This window comes from Diospyros lotus, chromosome 9 (assembly GCF_014633365.1).
Source record: "Diospyros lotus cultivar Yz01 chromosome 9, ASM1463336v1, whole genome shotgun sequence".
NCBI lineage: Eukaryota > Viridiplantae > Streptophyta > Magnoliopsida > Ericales > Ebenaceae > Diospyros > Diospyros lotus.
The window spans coordinates 38,033,373-38,055,328 of NC_068346.1; the positions used below are offsets into that span (position 1 = coordinate 38,033,373).

The following is a 21,956-nucleotide window of genomic DNA, read 5'->3' on the forward strand; positions in this document are numbered from 1 at the left end:
CCCACACAAAGACATATGGATGCAGTATTTCATGTACTAAGGTATCTTAAAGGAACACCTGGAAAAGGATTAATGTTTCGAAAAACAAAAGAAAAGGGAATCGAAGGATTTATGGATGCAGATTGGGCAGGCTCAAATGAGGACAGTAGGTCAACAACAGGATATTGTACCAAGGTATGGGGAAATGTTGTGACATGGAGAAGCAAAAAACAATCTGTGGTGGCCCGTAGCAGTGCTGAGGCAGAATTTCGAGCAATAGCTCAAGGAATATGTGAAGTGATATGGTTAGAGAGGCTATTGAAGGACCTAAAGATACCCTTGGCTCAACCTACAAGGGTCTACAGTGATAGTAAGTCAGCAATATGCATAGTTAAAAATCCTGTTCAACATGATCGCATGAAGCATGTAAGGATAGACAGAAGTTTTATAAAACGAGAAATTGAAGAAGGAGGGATAGTCTTGTCTTATATTTCCACCAAAGATCAAGTAGCAGATGTGTTCACAAAAGCTATGGTGAGACCAGGATTTGAATTTCTAATTGGCAAGCTGGGAATGACGTGCATCTACTCCACAGCTTGAGGGGGAGTGTTGGACGAAATTCAAAGTTAAATATTGATAAGGCCATCCAGCCATATAGATTGAATTAGTGTATCTTATAATTTAAAGTTTGAATGTGATTGTTTAGTTTTTAGGTTATCTCTATAATTTAGGAGATAGTATTTCCTAAATTTTAGGAGATAGAACATCCTATCTCATCTCCTATTTTGTAGAAGAAAAGATAAGGATGGGTAGAGTATTTAACTTCTTGTTTTTCAGCATCTTTGAATTAATTCAAGCATTCTTTTTCTGCTTGTTTCATTATGCATTTAGGTGCAATGATAATATTATGATATGAAGTCATACACAATCTAATGGAATATTTTCAAATGTCCAAACCCAGACATTCAGCAGAGTTTTCTTAAAAATAAAGACATTTATACACAAAATTAACAAACTACCACTGAATGGAAACTAATACTAAGATCCACCAGGTTTGTTAATTTTTTGTATACAATATTACTTTTTAGAAGCTCTTTTCATAGTAAGGTAACATAGAAACATGATAAGATGATTGTGGTAAAAACAATTCTGATTGCTCATAACAGGTTCAGACCCTCCAAACTTGTAAATGAGTTGCAATTGCATAAAATAAAGAGAACTGTTTAAATGGTTTATGCCAGCCAAAAACTGAATACGGGCAGACAGTTGATCTTGAAAGTAGCCAAAAGCCCCTAGGGCATTTTAAATGGGTTAATTTTGATTGTGCTGCTTAGATATAGAACATCTAGGCCTAACAAAATCTCTTTTGGCTTCAATTTCACATAATTTCAATTTGAAATAGTTATTATCCTCATGAAGACGTCATTCAATGTGTGTTCCTGGAGGACAGGAGTCTTTTCATTCTCCCCATCTTCTAACACAGTAATGAAAGTTCTCGAGGCAAGTTCTGATACATAAGTACCTGATCTGTCCATATCGTACCCGACCCATTTTATTCCTACATTTAAGTACAGGATCTGTTCATATCCAACCCAACTTCCCTAAACCTTCATTTTCCTATGGCATCTTTCCCAATTTTCTCTTCTCATTTTCTCTATCAGGATTTTCAGAATTTTCAAGAAAGAGAAAAGTGGTCTGCATATTTTTTAATCTATTTTTTTGTGAAAAAAAAGAAAAGAAAATCAATATGTCCATTGTTGTTAAGAAATCCTCAGCTTCTTGGATGTTTCAAGATTTTCTTACAATTCTTGAGCAACCGAATAGGGCCTAATAAAGTCTTCTGATTCTACTTATTTTATAGGTTTAAATTGGTAATGCCTGTTTGAATTGACGGTTTTTTTTTCTTTTGGTTGAAACTCTTCATTTAATCTGTTTAGGTGGTATTAGAAAGAAAACAAATAAAACACATTGGCCAGAAAGGAATTCAAACAGAAAAAATAAGTATATGTACACCTACATGTACACTTTCAAAAGATAAATGGGTCAATTCGGATTACTGATTACCCATACCCACTCCAACCTACTTTGACTCAAAAAAGAACCCACCAGAAGTGGGCAGGGCTTGGGCAACTTGTTCAAACCCACAACCCATTTGGACCAAACCACCCACCTGTACCCACACACTTGCCACCCCCATGATATAACTAAGCACTCTTGCATGCATGCATGGATCTATAAAGAATGAATGAATCCAGTTCAATAGCAAAAACATGGATCATAATTACCAGTTCATGAACTTCATTCCCCTAGCTGCAAGTTCTTCCTTTGTCTCTCTTACATTGGCCTTCCATTGTATATCTTTATCACTTTCTATCTAAACAAAAAGAATTTTGAATTCTCTAGGACCTGGCTTCAGTATGTTAAACAGAAGAAATAACCATAACCATTGAAGGCAAATGTGTATTAATTCTTTAAAACCCTGAGTACTTGCCAGTGAAAAATCAACAGCTGGAAAAAGGAATTGATATTCACTGATACTTCTCCTCCTATCACAAGGATGAACACCCTGTAACAAGAACCAAATAGGAGAAATTGGCAAGCTTCAGATATCAATGTGAACGTAAATGGAATAAAGAAATTTATATTGATTGGTTATAGATAATATTTTTATGACTACAGACACACACTTCAGATATAACATGCCATGTTTAGGAGTTCAAGTAACTACAGGCTTAACTTCATAGAATAGAATCAATAAAGATGGAGGGAAAACTGCCTTTGTAGTAAAAAAATTTAGGTATTTATGACAATGCCCAATCAAAGAATCACCAACCCTTGCTAGGTACTAGTATAGGTTTCAACATGTCAACAACCTCATGTGCAAACAGATGGAATTTACTGCAACTGCAGAAAAGGCAGAACTTGTTTTTGATTTCCTTTTTTTTTTTTTGGGGGGGGGGGGGGGGGGGGGGGGGGGTTGCCCACTCTTGTTGGGACATGAAACTTCTTTACTCCAGCTGACTCTATAATCAAATAATTTCTTTATCCCAGTTGACTATTGCAAGAAACTCATAATGAGACCTAGAGCTAATGAATTCTTACAGGTATACGCATGTAAAAGAGTATTCATAGTTGTTAAAGACGCGCCTAAGCGCAAGGCGCCAGTTCAGCGCCTCGCCTGGGCCGAGGCGAGGCGATTTCAGTGAGGCGCTTGCCTTGCATGGTGAGGCGCCGAGACGAGAGGCGCGCCTCATGAAACCTAGGTTTTAATTAAAACCTAGGCAGCCCAATTCCTCCCCTCTTCTCAGTTACAGCATGTATACATTACAACATATTTACATTTCTTTAGTTTAAGAAAATGTCCATATTTTCTTTTATTTATATTTTACCTTCCATTTACTTTAATACATAAATGTAAATAAGAATGTACCCCTCATTTGAATTCAATAAAAATATCTAAAAAATCAAAATCCATAATAATAAGAAAATAGAATTTTAATTTTAGTACAAACTCAGGATTTAACAATTTTACCACCCCCAAAATACATACCTACTATTTCTTGAAAAATTCATTAAAAATCATTTTAACAACAATGAATATTAGCTATCAAAATACCGAGAGATAGTTTTTCAAAATGAAAATATTTTCTTATATGTCTCCTTATAATGCGCTAATCTTCCAGACTTAGAAAAATAGCATTTTTCAAAATGAAAACATTTTCTTGATTGTGGACTTGTAGTGTTTATTGATTGTGGAGAGTACTAAAACTTGTCCAAAATGTCCTCCATTAGTAAAACAAGAGATTGGAGAGTACACGCAAAAGAAGAAGAATAACAGGGATGAGCGAAATATGGTACCGTTAGATGATGATTTTCAATTTGGTGAATGGTATGATGATGAGGAGGAGGAGCTGCCTCAAAGTAGAAAAAGACCCAATGTATTAAACAAACTCGATCACAATCGGGTTCAACTTCGGCTTCGACTTCAAAGCGGCAAGTAACTTAGGTGATTGAAGAGGAGGAGGAAAGTGAGACAGAGACTGAAGATGATGAAGACTTGGAAGAGGGAGAAGAATTGGGATAGGAAGAAGAAGATGAAGGGGTGATTGAAGGGGATGATGAAGATATTGACCTTGATGTTGATGATCTCCTTGATGATGATTGATTAAAACTTCTTTATTGATTGTGGACTTGTAGTGTTTATATGTTTGTTTAGAACTTTGCATGTGATTGGTACTTGTTTGAGTTTGAGACTTTAAGTTTGAACTTTGATGATATTTCTAGTTTATAATTTGCATGATGAATAAATCAACTTTGATGATGTTAGTTTAGAATTTGAAGATAATGAATCATTAATGATATGCATATATTATTATTGATAATTTGATAATTTTTTATGATTTTACAAGATTTTGAGTTTTTTTTCTAAAAGGTGCGCCTCGCTTCGCAAAGACGCGCCTCGCCTTGTGCGTCTCGCCCCTCAGGCTCCAGAATCCTTTGCGCCTTGTTGCGCCTCACGCCTTTCAAAACTATGAGAGTATTACAGTTGCTGAATGCTGCAGGGTGTTAAGCTGCAGGGGATTTGATTATATGTGGTTCTCAAATTATAGGTATGAGAACCATAACAAAGCTACTAAGTTACACCACAACTACTTTTGTACAGGAGACCTACCAAATGTTCACGACACAGTTCTACTGCAACAATAGGTGGACAATCTAGACTTGAAATTGCAGGACGGTCACTATTTCCTGCATTTGCCACCATTAGTGGTAGTGGATCCATCCTGTCTGTGTAGCCTTCACCACCAAATACTCCAACAGCTGTTTGAATGGTTCTGCAATCCATTGTAAATAATAATAACCAATGTGAGAAATTAATCCCCAAAATATGCCTTATGTTAAGAATTAGGGAAAAAGAAAAGGGCCAAATACAAATAAAAAACACACACAATATCCATGATCTGGAAAAGAGGTATAAGCAGGTATACTCAAATTAACCCCTGTTGTTCATCTAAAATGACTGTTCCATATATCAACACAGAAATATAGCAAGTTCATTTTTCTGAAACTCATTATTCTAATTAACGATTTATAAGTGGCCTTTGTATTCTGCAACAAATTTATGGCCAATTAACAGCATTTCCACCACCTGTCATAAAACCATTTGTTTTATTTAAGACCAAATATAATAAAACATCATTTCATTATCAACTATCTCATACCCCAGATGCCCTATCCTAAAATCAACCTTCTCATTGTCAAAAAGCTACACCTATTTAAGGGTTCAAATAATTTGTTTTACAAGATTTTACCAATCTATAAATTGGATACACTAGGGTAGTGCCTGGCATGGTCTGGGCCTGGCCTGGTCCAGTTAAGGGCCCAGCATTGCTCAGAGCGGTTAATTTATTTTTATAAATTTCTTAACATTTTAATTTTAGAAACCCAAAATTTTAAATAAGTCCAAATATGTAAATTAAATAATATTAAAACAAAACAAAGAGTCACCAAATTGGGTTGTCTCCGCCAATTAAAGTGAATCTCTCGTTCACTTTAATTAAATTTGAATTTTAATTCCATATTTAAATTTTAAGATGTAACATTTGAAATTTGAATTTTCTATATATTTGTAAATACAAGATAGATATAAATATTTAAATTTCAAATGAGATAAACATTTGAAATTTTGAAATAGATACAAAGGTTTGAATTTGATTATTAAGATAAATTTCAAATATTTAAATATGATATTTGAATATAAATGCTTAATGTTTACAATATAAATTTAAATAGGTATAAACTCTAAAAATTTAAATTTGAATATTTAAAAATTTTCTACAAAAAATGGGCCCGCCGGCTGGCCTGAACCATAAAGGCCAATAGGTCTGTGCCCCCCCCCCCCCCCCCCCCCCCCCCCCCCCCAATTAGTCTATTTAGTTGTATGCACCCTCAACTTTGCAGAGAGTTTACGTCAGTGGTTTGAATTAAATACACTAGCTAGTCAACTTTTTAAACACAAATTTGAACGTATTCTGTAAGGTAGCCATGAACACATTTTCACATCCAATCCAAGTGTAATAGGTTCCAAATTTCCAATTTTCTTCTCCTTTTTATTTTCAATTTTTTTCCAAACTGCATACAGATTGTTGCAATTGCTGGTGTAACACAGGAACAAAATATCATTGTTATAAGGCGCTGAACTGAGGGTCTGAGAAGATGATTGACAGTAAACGAAGAAGAAAGATACAAGAAAGAAAAAAAGACCCCTGAACAGAAGAGAGAAGAAGAAGAAACAGATAAGTGGAAGAGAAGCAGAGAAGGAGAAAAAACCAAGAGGGGAAAAAACTCAAAAATCTCTAATTCAATATCATCAAAACATTTATTTTTCCTCTTGCCTGTTCTTCTATTAATAAGAAACACAAACATAATTCTACTAAAATCAAATACTAGAAATCTCTTACAATTATACAACAACGACAAAAATCACAAACCTCAATCTCACTAGGAAATGTCAGCTACATGAATTCTAGACCTCCTAATTTGTTTTGGGCTGTGCAAGGTAATGCTTCCTCCTATCATAACACTTCTTTCTTGATTCCTACCAATTCTCCCCCATTGAAAGAGAAAAACGTCCATGATACCAAATTTTGTTTGGAATGTGAGAAGATAATCAATGGGACAGAAAAAAAATAGGTGAGAAAGAAGAAATCTGGAGAGAAAAGGGCAGAAAAATAAGAAGAAGAAGAAGAAACAAAGGAGGAGAAGAAAAGCAGTAAGTGAAGGAGTAGAGAAGAAGAAACCAAGGGAGAAAACTCGAAAATCCCTGTAATTCAATATTATCTAAAACTGTCTTTCCTCTTGTTAATCTACTTAGACAAAAAAATCAAGCATCATTCGACCAAAATCAAATGTAGAATCCTACTAAAATTATACTATAATTTTTTTTAAAAAAATTGGAAAATGGAATGTAAACCCAATCCAAGAACCCTTACAAATTCCAATTTACTCACCTAACAAAACCTGAATCTCATATAATTTAGGAAAGGCAAAATTAAACATCTGTAACAAAAGTGGATAAATCTGTTAGTCTCCAGAACAATAAGTTTTTCATGGATCAAATGATTTTAGTTTTACACAATTTTACTAGCACACTCCTTAGAATCTTAATCATCCTCCCCCAATTTTTTAGGGGATTTTTATAGTCACGTTTAGACCCCAAGAGAATTTAATTCAAACCCTATTTCACCTCTTAAATGGTTTTACCTTGACCTCTCATTTCACAAATTCAAACTTTGGACAATTCAGGACACTTTACATATTTGTACAATCTTTTCCTAAAATTAATGCCACCCGTCACATGAATTTATTTCAAACCCAAATTTTACATGCATCAAACTAACACATTAAAAAAACTGTGATAAAGTTTCTGGAACTTATCTCATATCTAGAGTGGTCTTTTCCATTTTTTTCCAGAATCCCTAATCTGCCAAATGTTCCATAATACCTGGTTCGTGTTTTGGCTTTTGGGTCACTGTCCAAACTAGTTACACAATTAGACCAATTTAACATAAAATTCTCTAATTAAAAGTATTTGAAACATGATCACCTCAATATCATGATTTGAGTTAAGTGCCAGATACATCTCAAAAAATGATGCAAATAATCCTTCATAGTAATCTCCAAACATTTAAAATTTAAGACCAAGTAAGCACAAATATTCAAATAATACAACTCTTCCAATAAAACTCCAACTCATATACTTGTTCAAAAGCAACTAACACTTGAGCATACCAAAACTAATATATCAAAGGGCATCCTTGCTGCAAGAGGCTCATCACTTTGTGAGGGTTGGCGAGAGCCAAATTTGTACAAAGCCTTCTTCTCACTTTTTTTTTCCCCCAAAAAACTGTATACAAAATTTGAACCTGTAACCTTATCGTTGCCACAAATGCTTAATAACAAACCTAATACATCATTTGCAATAAACTTTTAGAAGAGTAAATGTGACGTCGTTAAACAAGGGAGAGGGTGCCAAAAGCCGTCTCCAATACAGCATGGATCAACCTTTTCATAAAAAAATTAAAACCAAACCCATCTTCTCAATATTGCCAATGCTTCAACTAGTGAATTAACTTCACAAGGTCAATACAATCTCCATGTATGCATACAAGCATCAAGACCAAGCACCATATTGAAGCTCATGCCTTATAGAAAAAATCAACACACTTAAAACCACACCAGAAAATCATGGAAGAAACACATCTTCTCTAGCATGTCAAAATCTAACTCATCTAGGCATGGAAAGCAACTTTACTAGCCTAATCTGAACATTGCATAGCCAATACCAACCCAACCCAGTGCACGTATCAACTCCAAAAGGACTAATGCCCCAATACATTTTTTTATTGAAAATTTCAAAAAAATTTCCATAATTTTAAACCCCATTTTTCTTAATTTTCAAAATTTTCTAAGAAATCACTGTCAGCTCCCAAAGGATCGGACCAGTTCTCTCACCAATCCGGCGAACAGCAAGGAGTGGGAAGAGAGAAGAGTGATAAAATATATTCTCTATTCTCTTTATTTATCTTGTATTTTATCTATCTTGTACTTTATCTTTATCTTATTTCTTTCTTGATTAGGTTTATTTGTATTTTTCTTTGTTGTAATCTAGTCCCTATAAAATAGGAATGTAATCTCTAAAATCTAGGAGAATTCTCTAGAGAATTCTTAAGAAACTCTTGTATAAATATTTTTCATTCGTATCAATAAAATACATGGAAATACCGCTTCCTTTCCTCCTTTTCTACATAGTATTAGAGCCTCGTTAATAGGTTGATACATTAAACCCTATCTTTATCTTATTTCTTTCTTGATTAGGTTTATTTGTATTTTTCTTTGTTGTAATCTAGTCCTATAAAATAGGAATGTAATCTCTAAAATCTAGGAGAATTCTTAGGAAACTCTTGTATAAATATTTTTTATTCGTATTAATAAAATACATGGAAATACCGCTTCCTTTCCTCCTTTTCTACATAGTATCAGAGCCTCGTTAATAGGTTGATACAGTAAACCCTAGTGCCTTCATTGCATAGCTTCAAGTGCCTTCATTGCACAGTCACTGTTCACCGTCACCGTCACTGTTCACGTAGAAACGCCTTTGTCCGGCCACCGCTTTCCAGAACCGCCACCACTATTAGGTTCACCATCATCAGATCGGCTGACCACCGGAGAACCATTGCCATCAAAGTCGACACGTGCCTCCTCACGTGCCGCTGTCAGTTTGCTTCCGACTCCACACGTGAAGGAGCGTCCGCAGCCCTTTTGCCTCTGGCTGCTCCAAATCTCCAGCGTCTCTCTAGCCCATCCCTGGTGTCAAAATCTTCCATTGCTGTCTCAAACTGCTAATACTGTTGTTGTCTTATTTTTTCTTTTTGTTACTGTTGCTGAGTCTTCACCATGACAGACACTTCTGAGACAAAGAATGGTGCTTCATCTGATATGCCAAAGGGGAGTTTGTCTAACGGTGACCTTCCAAGGTTACATCAGTCTTATAGGCTTGATGGAAGGAACTACTTACAATGGGTGCAGCTTGTGCGGACTTTCTTGAAAGGAAGAGAAAAGATGGCACATTTGACCGAGCCTAGTCCAGATTCTAAATACCCTAATTTTGCTGCATGGGAAGTAGAGAATTCCATGATAATGTCTTGGTTGTGGGGCTCAATGCACCCTGAGATAAGTAAAAATTGCATGTTCTTGTCTACAGCTAAGGAGATTTGGGATACTGCAAAGCGTACTTATTCTAAAATGCAAGATGCCTCAGTTATTTTTTATATCAAGATGAAAATAAGTGGTACTAAACAAAGTTCTCTAACTGTCACCGAATACTATAATAAAATGAATGGATATTGGCTTGAGTTGGATCATTATCAAGATATCAAGATGAAATGTAGTGAAGATGCTGCCACCATAACTGTAATATTTGAAAGAGATAGGGTAGTTGAATTTTTAGCAGGCCTTAATGCTGATTTTGATCAAGTAAGAGTGCAAGTCCTAGGGAAAGACAAAATTCCTTCTTTAAATGAAGTCTTTGCTATTGTTCGTAGTGAGGAGTATAGGAGAATAGTTATGCTAAATGAGACTTCTCTTGAGGGATCTGCAATGGAAACTAACAAGAAAGATGCTTCTTGGTTTAGGTCACAACAAGGTGGGAATGTTTTTAATCCTAAAGCTCAAAATAAAGATGGTTTATGGTGTTCTTTTTGTAAGAAACCCAGGCATACCAGGGAGACCTGTTTTAGACTCCATGGGAAAGAAGCAGTACTGAGTAAGGTAGGAGGAATGAAGAATTTTAAGAATTTTCAACCCTGACAGCAAGTTCAAGCCTATCAAGCTGCCAAAGAGGAAGAGACTGCATTGGAGAAGACAGATTCAATTACAACCGATTCATCTATCATGACCGAACAACTTAATGCTGAAGAAATCAGCAAGCTTAAAAGCTTCCTAAAGACTATTCAAGGTGGTTCTTGTTCCATGGCCCAAATAGGTATTTGCTTGAATTCTAAATCTAGCATTGTCTCACATACTATTAGGAATAATCTATGGATTCTGGATTCGGGGGCTACTAATCATATGGCCTTTGATATAAATGTTTTCGATTCCTATACCCCACTAAGTAGCTCCAAAAAGATAACGGTGGCCAATGGTAATACAATTCCTATAGCTGGACATGGTAATGTAAATCTTAATTTCTCATTGCCTATGCAACATATTCTTCATGTCCCAAATCTTTCTAGCAACTTGATTTCTGTTCATAAGCTAACCAAGGATCTAAATTGTTGTGTTGTCTTTTTCCCAAAACAAATGTGAATTTCAGGCACTGGACACGGGGAAGAAGATTGGAGTTGGTGAGGAATGGAATGGGTTGTATTTTCTGAAGACATGCAGTGCTGATCTTAAGGGGGAGAAACCTTTAGCCTACTCTTCTCATCCAACTTCAGCTTCTTTGATTCCTATTCAACCAACTGTTTCGATTCATGATTTTTGACTTCAACATTGTCGTTTAGGGCACCTTGCCATTAGCACTATGCAATCTATGTTTCCAACTATGCTTAGAAATTTGGATATTTCTAATCTTCATTGTGATGTGTGTGAACTTTCTAAACATCATAGAGTTTCATATCCTGTGAGTAACAATTTATCTTCTCTTCCATTTACTTTGATTCATTTGGATGTGTGGGGACCATCTAAAATTCCTAATTGTTCTGGGGCTAGGTGGTTTATTACCTTTATTGATGATTGTTCAAGAATAACTTGGGTTTATCTCTTAAAAAATAAGGTTGCTATTAGTTCTATCTTGCCTATTTTCTATAAGATGATACCTACTCAATTTGGGTCTCAAATTAAAAAATTCCAAACTAATAATGCAAGAGATTACTTCAATCATCACTTGCATAACTTTTTCTAGCAAGAAGGTATAATTCATGAGTCTTCATGTGTTGATACTCCTCAACAAAATGGTGTAGCAGAAAGAAAAATGAGACATTTGCTCAATGTTACTAGAGCTCTCTTACTACATCATTCTATCCCTAAGTCTTTCTGGGGGGAGGCAGTTTTGATTGCTACCTACCTAATTAACCGAGTTCCTTCTACTCTTCTAAAACACCAAAGCCCAATTCAATGCTTGTCCTCCTATTTTCCAACAGTGTTTTCACATACTCCTCTTCCTTTGAGAGTCTTTGGTTGTGTTGCTTTTGTCCATGTATCTAAACATCATAGGGATAAACTGGACCCTCAAGCCCTCAAATGTGTGTTTCTTGGTTATTCGCCCACTCAAAAAGGGTGCAAGTGTTATCACCCTGCTACTAGAAAATTTTATGTGACCAAAGATGTTACATTTGTTGAAAATCAGTCATTCTTTGGTCCTCCTAGTGCTGATATTCAAAATACACATATATCTTGGGCTGATATAAATAATGATCTTCCCATTTTGGAAACATCTCAAGATTTGCAAATTCATGCTCCATCTAACTCTTCCTTAGATGAACAGAACCAGCCGAAACCTCCAGAAGAACAACTGCCATTCACTCCAATTCGATTCAAAGGATCTCCCTATGTATTTAAGAGGAGAACACAACAGCAATAGCCCATTCCAGAACCTCTTCTAGCACCAGTTTCCTCTCCTAATCTAGGTAATGAAACCTCACGTTGTTGTCCATCTAATTCTTAGCCCAATTCTGCCACATCTAATTCACTATTTGCATCAATTACTAATGATCTTGATCTACCAATTGCCCTTCGCAAAGGGAGTAGAAGTTGGACCCAACACCCTTTGGCCAATTATATGTCCTATCACTGCTTATCCCCAAATCATAAGGCTTTTCTGACTTCCTCAGACACAATTCCTATTCCTAAGACAGTTAATGAGGCTTTCTAAGATCAGAATTGGGTTCAAGCAATGTAGGAGGAGATGAGGGCCTTAGAAAAAAATCAGACATGGGACATTGTCCCTAAGCCAAAGGGAGTCAAGCTCGTAGGCTGCCAGTGGGTTTTTAACCTCAAATATAATGCAGATGGGTCCCTAGAAAGGTATAAGGCAAGACTAGTTGCTAAGGGATGCACACAAACTTATGGTATTGATTAACTAGAAACTTTTGCTCCGGTAGCCAAAATGTCAACTATGCTTATCCTATTAGCCCTGGCAGCGCATTATGGCTGGAAGTTACACCAATTTGATGTAAATAATGCCTTATTGCATGGAGATTTAGAGGAAGAGGTGTTCATACTCTTTTCTTTAAGCATTCTTATGGGGGAAGGGTAACAGCTCTTTTTGGTTTATGTGGATGATATTATTGTCACTGGAAATGACTATGAGGAGCAAGTACAACTTAAGGATAATCTGTCCAAGACTTTTGAAATTAAAGATCTTGGCATTTTGAAGTATTTTTTGGGTATAAAGGTAGCTTATTCTAAAGCAGGTATCTTCTTATCCCAAAGAAAATATATTCTTGATCTATTACATGAGACAGGTTTACTAGGTGGTAAAGGTGCAAGTACTCCGGTGGAATTTAATGTTAAACTATGTGATCAAGGTTAATCGGTGGATAAAGGGAGGTATCAACGATTGGTTAGCAAACTAATCTACTTATTTCACACCAGACCAGATATTGCCTTCGCAGTAAGTTTGGTTAGTCAGTTCATGCATTGTCCTACAGAAGATCATATGCAAGCTGTACGGCGAATTCTGTGCTATTTAAAGACAACTCTAGGTAAAAGAATCTTCTTTAAAGCTAGGACAAATTTGGATATCACAGGATACACTAATGCAGACTATGGAGGGTCTTTGGTTGATAAACGTTCTACCACAGGTTATTGTGTCTTCTTAGGTGGAAATTTGGTTTCTTAGAGGAGTAAAAAGCAAGGGGTAGTAGCGCAATCAAGTACTGAAGCTGAATTTCAGGCACTAGCAATGGGCCTATGTGAGTTGCTGTGGTTGCGAATTATTTTGGAAGATTTGAGGATTTTCAGCCATGGTTCAATCAAGTTGTGTTGTGATAATAAGTCGGCTATAAGTATAACACATAATCCTATGCAACATGATCACACAAAACATGTGGAGATAGATAAACATTTTATTAAGGAAAAATTGGAAGCCAGATTGATTTGCATTCCGTATGTGTCTTCGGAAGAACAGTTGGTTGATTGTTTGACCAAAGGGCTGCCTCCTAAACGATTTGAAGACTTGGTGTGCAAGCTAGGGACAGTTGATATCCATTCCCCAGCTTGAGGGGGAGTGATAAAATATATTCTTTATTCTCCTTATTTATCTTGTATTTTATCTATCTTGTACTTTATCTTTATCTTATTTCTTTCTTGATTAGGTTTATTTGTATTTTTCTTTGTTGCAATCTAGTCCTATAAAATAGGAATGTAATCTCTAAAATCTAGGAGAATTCTTAGGAAACTCTTGTATAAATATTTTCATTCGTATCAATAAAATACACGAGAATACCGCTTCCCGTCCTCCTTTTCTACAAAGAGAGATTCAAAGAATATCAGAATTTTGGTATTCGATATCTTCTTCTAGGTGTGGATAGCTTATATACTGTCACGATCCTCGCATAACAATAGTGAGAATTCCAACCCGGGTAGGATTGGATTAGTAGCTGCTCAATCCGAGCAGTTGCAGAAACGAATTTGAGAGGGAGGAAGAGAGAAAATAGAGAGAGAGAGAGAGAAGAACGATAGGGAGAAACAGAATTTGGTAATTCTCATTCATGCCATCCATAGCCAGATAATTGACTATAAGTAGGTTGCCTAAGGGCAGATTCCCAGCCTGGCCGTTGCAACCAATCAGCCAGCTGGCCCATGCACAGAATATTCCACTTGTCCACTTATGCTAACAAGAAAATACTGAAATAAGAAGTTAGAGCAACATAGCGAATGCAAAAAAATAAAAATCGACAGTAATAAAGGGTATAAGAGCTGGTGACATGTGACAATTCCTCCCCCGTTAGCCCTTTCTTGTCCTCAAGGAAGGCTGAGGAGGCTGGCGGACCTGGGAAACTGCTGCAGCAGTTGCGGTAGGTATTCCCATGTGCTCTCTTCCTCTCCTGCGCCTTGCCATTTAACCAACACTTGTATGATAGGGGCCCCCTGCCTGTAGATGACTCGACGATCCAATGTCACCTCTGGCTCCACCAATCTCCTTACCTCCTTCGGTAGTTGTGGCAGCAAAGGACTCACCAGCTGTGATCCAGCTAACTTCTTCAATAGCGAAACATGGAATACACCGGATGCGCGACTCCTCTGGAAGTTTCAGTCGATAAGCCACCCGACCAACTCTGGCAATTATGGGAAATGGCCTGAAATACTTTGGGCTAAGCTTAGATACAGGCCCGGACGAAATGGATTTAAGATGAGGATATCCCAGCCTTAGGAAGACTTCCTCACCCACTTCGAACTCTCGGTCACTCCTTCTGCGGTCGGACATCTGTTTCATCCTATTTTGAGCGGATGCCAACTCCCTTTTTATCTGTTGCAATACCCTTTTCCTTTGTTGTAGATAGTCTTCCACTTTAGCCATTGCTGAGTAATTTCCCACAGCCAGTAGTAAGGGCGGTAGGTACCCAAAAAGAGCCTCGAATGGAGACATTTTGAGTGATGAGTGATGGTTAGAATTGTACCACCACTGAGCCATTGGCAACCACTTATTCCACTCTTTAGGGTGCAGGAAACTCATGCATTGTAGATAAGATTCCAAGCTTTGATTCACCCTCTCGGTTTGGCCATCCGTTTGAGGGTGATAAGCTGTGGACATGTTCAACCTCGTCCCCAAGGCTTTCATGAGATCTTGCCATAGAATACTAGTGAACACTTTGTCTCGGTCGGAAATTATAACCTTTGGGACCCCATGAACCTTAACTACCTGGTCCAGGAAGGCACAAGCCACATCTTGGGTTGTGAACGGATGTGTCAGCCCTATGAAGTATGCAAACTTTGTGAGCCTGTCAACCACTACTAAAATGCTGTCCCTCCCTTCGGACTTCAGCAGCCCTTCAATGAAGTCCATAGATATGCTTTCCCAAGCTTGGTCCGAAATTGGTAAAGGTTGTAGAAGCCCAAGATAAGCCACCGTCTCACTCTTGCACCGCTTGCACACCTCACAAGCCATGACAAATTTCTTCACCTCTGCCTTAAGACCTTGCCAATAAAACAGTTGTTTTACCCTTAGGTAGGTGTTCTGCACTCCCGAATGCCCTCCTAGAGCTGACTCATGAAGGGACCGTAGTATCCTCTCTTTGAGAGCATCATCATCTCCAACCACTATCCTCCCCTGGTATCTCAGCACTCCTCCACTCAAGCTATACCCATCTCTCTCCTGGCTGCCTGTAGCAACTCTTTCCAGTATCTGTTTAATCCTTGCATTTCCTTCGTAGCTGTCACTAATTTCCTTGCACCACTCAAGAATTACCGTAGTAATAAGGGACACTTCCCCAACCTCATGACACCTGGACAAAGCATCAGCAGCCACATTTTCTTTCCCTCTTCGGTACTGGATCACATAGTCCAGCCCCATAAGCTTGGACATTCCCTTCTTTTGCAGCTGAGTGTGCAATTTCTGTTGTAGTAAGAACTTCAAACTCTCATGGTCAGTTTTAATTATAAACGTCCCTCCTTCAAAATAATGCCGCCATTTATCAACGGCCATCAACACAGCTAGGAACTCCTTTTCATAAATACTTAACCCCACATGCCTTGGTCCCAGTGCACGGCTGAGAAAGGCCAGTGGTCTCCCGTCTCGCATCAACACGGCCCCAATGCCGATTTCACTTGCATCTGTCTCCAATACAAAAGGTTTGTCAAAATCTGGTAACCCCAAAGTAGGCACCCTACTCACCGCCTCCTTCACCCTTTCAAAGGCCATGTCAGCCTCTTCACCCCACTTAAATCCTTCCTTCTTCAAGAGTTCAGTTAATGGCTTGCTAATGACCCCATATCCCTTGATAAATCTGCAGTAGTGACTTGTGAGGCCCAAGAATCCCCTTAAAGCTCTGACCAATTTGGGTTTTGGCCAATTCAACATTGCCTCTATCTTGCTTTGATCGGTGCTAACCCCATTTTCCGATATCACATGCCCCAGGTACTTTACTTGGCTTTGATTAAAAGCACATTTAGACTTCTTGATATAGAGCTGATTGGATTTAAGGATCTCAAAGGTGGTTTTAAGGTGTTGTAGGTGAGTTTCAAAAGAGGGGCTATAGATAAGTATGTCATCGAAGAAAACTAATATAAATGTTCTTAGGTAAGGCTCAAAAATTCAGTTCATTATTGATTGAAATGTGGCAGGGGCATTAGTGAGCCTAAATGGCATCACTAAAAACTCAAAATGTCCATGATGGGTTCTAAAGACTGTTTTAGGGGTGTCTTCGGGTTTCATCCTAATTTGATGATAACCCGAACGAAGATCAAGCTTGGAAAAGAATTTGGATTGACTTAGCTCATCCAAGAGATCTTCCACCCAAGGTATAGGGAATTTGTCTTTGATAGTTATGGCGTTAAGTTGGCAATAATCCACACAAAAACGCCATGAACCATCTTTTTCCTCACCAATAAAATCGGAGAAGCAAAGGGGCTATGGTTGGGTTTAACAATAGACTGTTGCAACATTTCCCTAACCATAGTTTCTATAACAGATTTTTGAATGGGTGGGTATCTGTAGGATCTCACATTAACAGGCTCTGAGTTGGGTTTAAGATGGATAACATGGTCAAACTCTCGGTTGGGGGGTAAGCCTTTTGGTTCTTGGAATAGATCATTAAACTCAATCAGCAATTTATCAAGTAAGGCAGTGTTTTGTACCTGTTTCTCAGGGGTGTCCGGAGCCTTGATGCTGAAATAGGCTTCTCCTGGCTCAGCACTGCCCGACTCCTCTTCTATTGACACAATTGAAAACAACTGCGTTAACCTTCCCCACTTGTTCTTAAATACCTTGTGGAGCCTTTTTCCAGTTATCATCTTGCATACCCTTGCTTCCCTTCCTCCTGAAAGAGTCAGTCTCCTCCCTCCTTTCTCAAAGGAGACTTCCATCCTATTAAAATCGAAACTAATAGGACTAACTTCTTTCATCCAATCTACGCCCAAAACGACATCACATCCCCCTAAGCCCAACAACCTCAAGTCAGCCTCAAATGGTTCCCCCTGCATCTCCCAGCAGAACCCTCGGCATGTTGACTTACTTATTATCCTGCTTCCGTTAGCTACAGTTACACTCAATGGTAGTGTACTCGCCAATTTGCACTTAAGCTTTCCCGCCATTCCTTCATCAAGGAAGTTATGAGTGCTTCCACTATCAATCAGGATCATCAAACTGCAGTCATTCACCTTCCCTTCAACCTTAATTATTTTATTGTTAGGGACTCCCTTGAGTGCATGTATGGAAATCTCTCCATCGTGCTCCCCTTCACTCTCTTCTTCAGCAGCTTCTTCTTCTCCTTCTTGTATCCCTTCCTCATCGCCTTCTAACAACAAAATTGGTCTCTTACATTGGTGTCCAGGGAAGTACTTATCCCCACACTTATAGCACAACCCCGACAGTCTCCTTTGATCTCCCAACCGACCACCATATGATGGGAATCCTCCTCCAGCCATATTCTTTGTTCCAGCATTCTCCTTGGCTGCTTCCCTAGTGGAGTTCCTATTTCCCAGAGGAAACGTTCCTGGTCCCATGCTTCTCTGTTGCTGTTTCTGCTTCTTCACTAGAGCTTCAACCACCATCTCCTATAGTCGCGCGCTTTCTGACGCCTGCTCGACCATAGTTATCAAAGGCGCGCCTAGGCGCGAGGTGCCTTAAGGCGCTAGTTTGGCGCCTCGCCTGGGCCGAGGCGAGGCGGTTTTGGCAAGGCCCTCGCCTTGCGCGCCAAGGCGCTGGGGCATGAGGCGCGCCTCATGAAACTGAGGTCTTCTACTAAATCTTGCAGCCTAATCGCGCTTGCCTCTCCTCCCGACTGCATCCAGCCGCGCTTGCCTCTCCTCTCCAGCTCGCTGCTCGCTCCTCGCTCCTCGCTCCTCCCGATTATAGCATCTGCATCGCTTGCCTCTCCTTTCCAGCTCGCTGCTCGCTCGCTCGATCTTCCTCTTCCTCTCTAGCCCCAGCCGCGCCTGCCTCCTCTCTTCCTCTCCTCTCCAGCTTCCTCTCCTCTCTAGCCGCGACCCCTTGATCTTCCTCTTCCTTTCCTCTCCAGTCTCCAGCCGCGCCCTCTTCTTCTATTCTCCTCTGCCGAGTCTGCCCACAGTCTTCTCCTCTCTTCCTCGCCTCTCTTCTCATCTGCTCTTGAGCTCTTCAAGTTGAAGCTGCTAAGGGCCTAAGGTTGCCCACGTCTTCTCCTATATTCATAATTTCATATTGTAAGTTCTTTACTTGTATTTTATTTGTTTATTTCTTGCATTTTTGCCTAATTTATTTTGCTGGCAGCTGGTTGCTGAAATTTGCTTTAAGTCTTTATAGTTTATTTCTATCATTAGGAGAATTTTGGGGAAATTGGAACTGTGTTGCAACAGCCCAATAAATGTCGTCAACCACTTCCAAAACGAACCCGGCATGGAATTATTTTGAAGCTGATCCTAATGATAGAAATACCACCACATGTAAATTTTATCGTAAAGTAACAAAAGGTGGTATATTTCGGGCGAAACAACATCTTGTAGGCGGTTTTAGAATACCATCACATTAACTTTGATGTTGTTAGTTTATAGAATTTGAAGATAATGAATCATGAATGATATGAATGTGTTATTATTGATAATTTGATAGTTATTTATGATTTTACAAGATTTTGAGTTTTTTTCCTAAAAGGTGCGCCTCGCCTCGTGCCTCAGGCTCCAGGACCTTTTGCGCCTCACGCCTTTCAGAACTATGTGCTCGACCGTTTTGGGCTTCAATACTTTCACCATAGGTCTCAGTTCATCATTCAACCCACTTAAATAACTGGACACGAAATAAGCTTTAGATAGGTGCGGATTATGGTGGATCATAAGGGACTTAAGCTCCTCAAACCATTTTTGGTAGGATTCGACACTCCCAACCTGCTTCAGCTTATTAAACTCTTCTACCACATCCACCATACTTCTTTCTCCAAAGCGTTCATTCAATCTTTCTGCAAATTCCTCCCAAGTGTGAGTCCTTCCCATTCCCACACATCCTTGATACCATGCGTCCACCACCTCGTTAAAGTAGGCTGACGCCAACGTGATCCTCTGCCTCTCAGGTATATTATACCATTCAAATACTCTCTCACACCTCCTAACCCACCATCGGGGATTGGCTCCCTCGAAGGTTGGTATCTCCATTCGGGGCATAGGAAACCCAGGCGGTTGGTGATGAACTTGGTCATCTCTCCTTCTCCTCACTGATCCTTCCATTTCCTCTTCAGGTTCCATCTCATTTTCCCGGTGGTTGCTTCTTTGGTTCATTATATGGTCCCCCAGAATAGGTTTCGTTCTTCCCTTGTGAGGAAAATCAGGCGAGAGCCTTACTACATGCTGTCCGGTGAACATCAACATAAATCGTTGCATCTGGGCTCCCAACTCATCCCTCACTCTCGCAATGGAACCATCCAGCCTGCGTTCCATTCCTTCCATTGAACTCTCGACCTTACGGTCCAATGCTACGATTGCTTCGTGCTCCCTCGTAGCTCCCAACTCCAACTGATCAACTCGATTGTGGAAATCAACCAGTGACGAGCTGACCTGTTGCAGCTGCGTCTCCAATCCTTTCATCCTAGTTCCATCCGCCATTGGTTCAATATTATCAGCCGAGAATCGGTGCTCTGATACCAAGTTGTCACGATCCTCGCGTAACAATAGTGAGAATTCCAACCCGAGTAGGATTGGATTAGTAGCTTCTCAATCCGAGCAGTTACAGAAACGAATTTGAGAGAGAGGAAGAGAGAAAATAGAGAGAGAGAGAAGAACGATAGGGAGAAACAGAATTTGGTAATTCTCATTCATGCCATCCATAGCCAGATAACTAACTATAAGTAGGCTGCCCAAGGGCAAATTCCCAACCCGGCCGTTGCAACCAATCAGCCAGCTGGCCCATGCACAGAATATTCCACTTGTCCACTTATGCTAACAAGAAAATACTGAAATAAGAAGTTACAGCAACATAGCGAATGCAAAAAATAAAAATCGACAATAATAAAAGGTATAAGAGCTGGTGACGTGTGACATATACATGCTGATCCAACCACCCATGTGCGGCCAACGGCCTGCACGTTCTAGGCATTACAAGTAATTAAGCTATTTTACTAAGTACAAGTCCTTACAGCTGTAACTAACAACGTACAACCTCTCAATGCTGTAACTTCCCAAGTACAACTACTCATTCTCTATAGCTTCTCTAATTAAGGTACCTTCCTACATAGCTAGTATATGACAATTGCTAACCCCTTCAGAAATTTCTTGTCCTCTAGAAATGCAAAGGAGGTTAGCAGCCTAAGGAAATTGCTTAAGTAAATCCAAAAGGTATTCCCATGTGTTATTGTCCGGATGAAAGATGGACCATCGGATAAGGACTTGAGTGATAGGTGCACCCTGTTTATAGATGATTCTTCTGCCCACTATGGTTACTAGTTCCATGGTGCTGTTGTCGGTGTTAGGGAGAGTAGGTAAGGAAGAACTCACCGGCTGTGTTCCCACTGATTTCTTAAGGAAAGAAACATAAGACACCGAATGAATGTTGGAGCCTTCGAGCAGTTGCAGGCTATAAGCAACATTTCCAATTCGAGTAGTAATTGGAAAAGGACCATAGAATTTAGGGTTCAATTTCGAAATGGGCCTCTACATTAGAGCCGTTAGGTGGCCTGGTTTGAGCTTTAGGTAGACAGCATCCCCAATCTAAAACTCCCTTTCACTCCTCCTTTTGTCTGCAATTTGCTTCATTAGGTTCTTGGATATAGCCAATTCAGCTTTCAACAGTTGTAAGGCTTGCTGCCTCTATTGCAGATAGGTGTCTACAGCTGCCATTGCAGATGAATTGCTCAAGATTGGCAACAGAGGTGGCTTGTAACCATAAAGAGCCTCAAAGGGAGACATCTTTATAGAACTATGGTGGTTAGAGTTATACCACCACTGAGGCTAGCCATCTGTTTCCAAAATGAAAGGTTTACTGAAATTCAGTAATCCAAGGGTTGGCACTTATTCATTGCCTTTTTGAGTTTGTCCAATGCTTCCCCAGCCCTAGAACTCCATTTGAACCCTTCTTTTTTCAACAACTCAGTGAGGGGACGGCTAATTACCCCATAATCCTTTACAAACCTTTGGTAATAGCCAATCAACCCCAGGAAACCCCCAAGGCCCTTAACATTGGTAAGCCTAGGCCAAGCAACCATGGCTGCCACCTTACTGGGATTAGTGCTTACCCCTGCATTTGATATAATGTGCTCTAAGTACTCTACCAGCCTTTGTGCAAAGGCACACTT

General features: G+C 39.2%; 1 protein-coding gene across 1 annotated transcript in view; it reads right to left on the reverse strand.

Moving 5' to 3' along the window:
• LOC127809205 (phosphoglycerate mutase-like protein 1) overlaps positions 1-21,956 on the reverse strand; it is a 43,699-nt gene that overhangs the window by 10,628 nt on the left and 11,115 nt on the right. The window contains exons 5-7 of the mRNA XM_052347965.1: positions 4,652-4,814; positions 2,471-2,545; positions 2,265-2,353 (exon numbers count right to left, since the gene is read on the reverse strand). Of these exons, the coding sequence (XP_052203925.1) occupies positions 2,265-2,353; positions 2,471-2,545; positions 4,652-4,814 (327 nt within the window). The remainder of the gene's footprint in view (positions 1-2,264; positions 2,354-2,470; positions 2,546-4,651; positions 4,815-21,956) is intronic.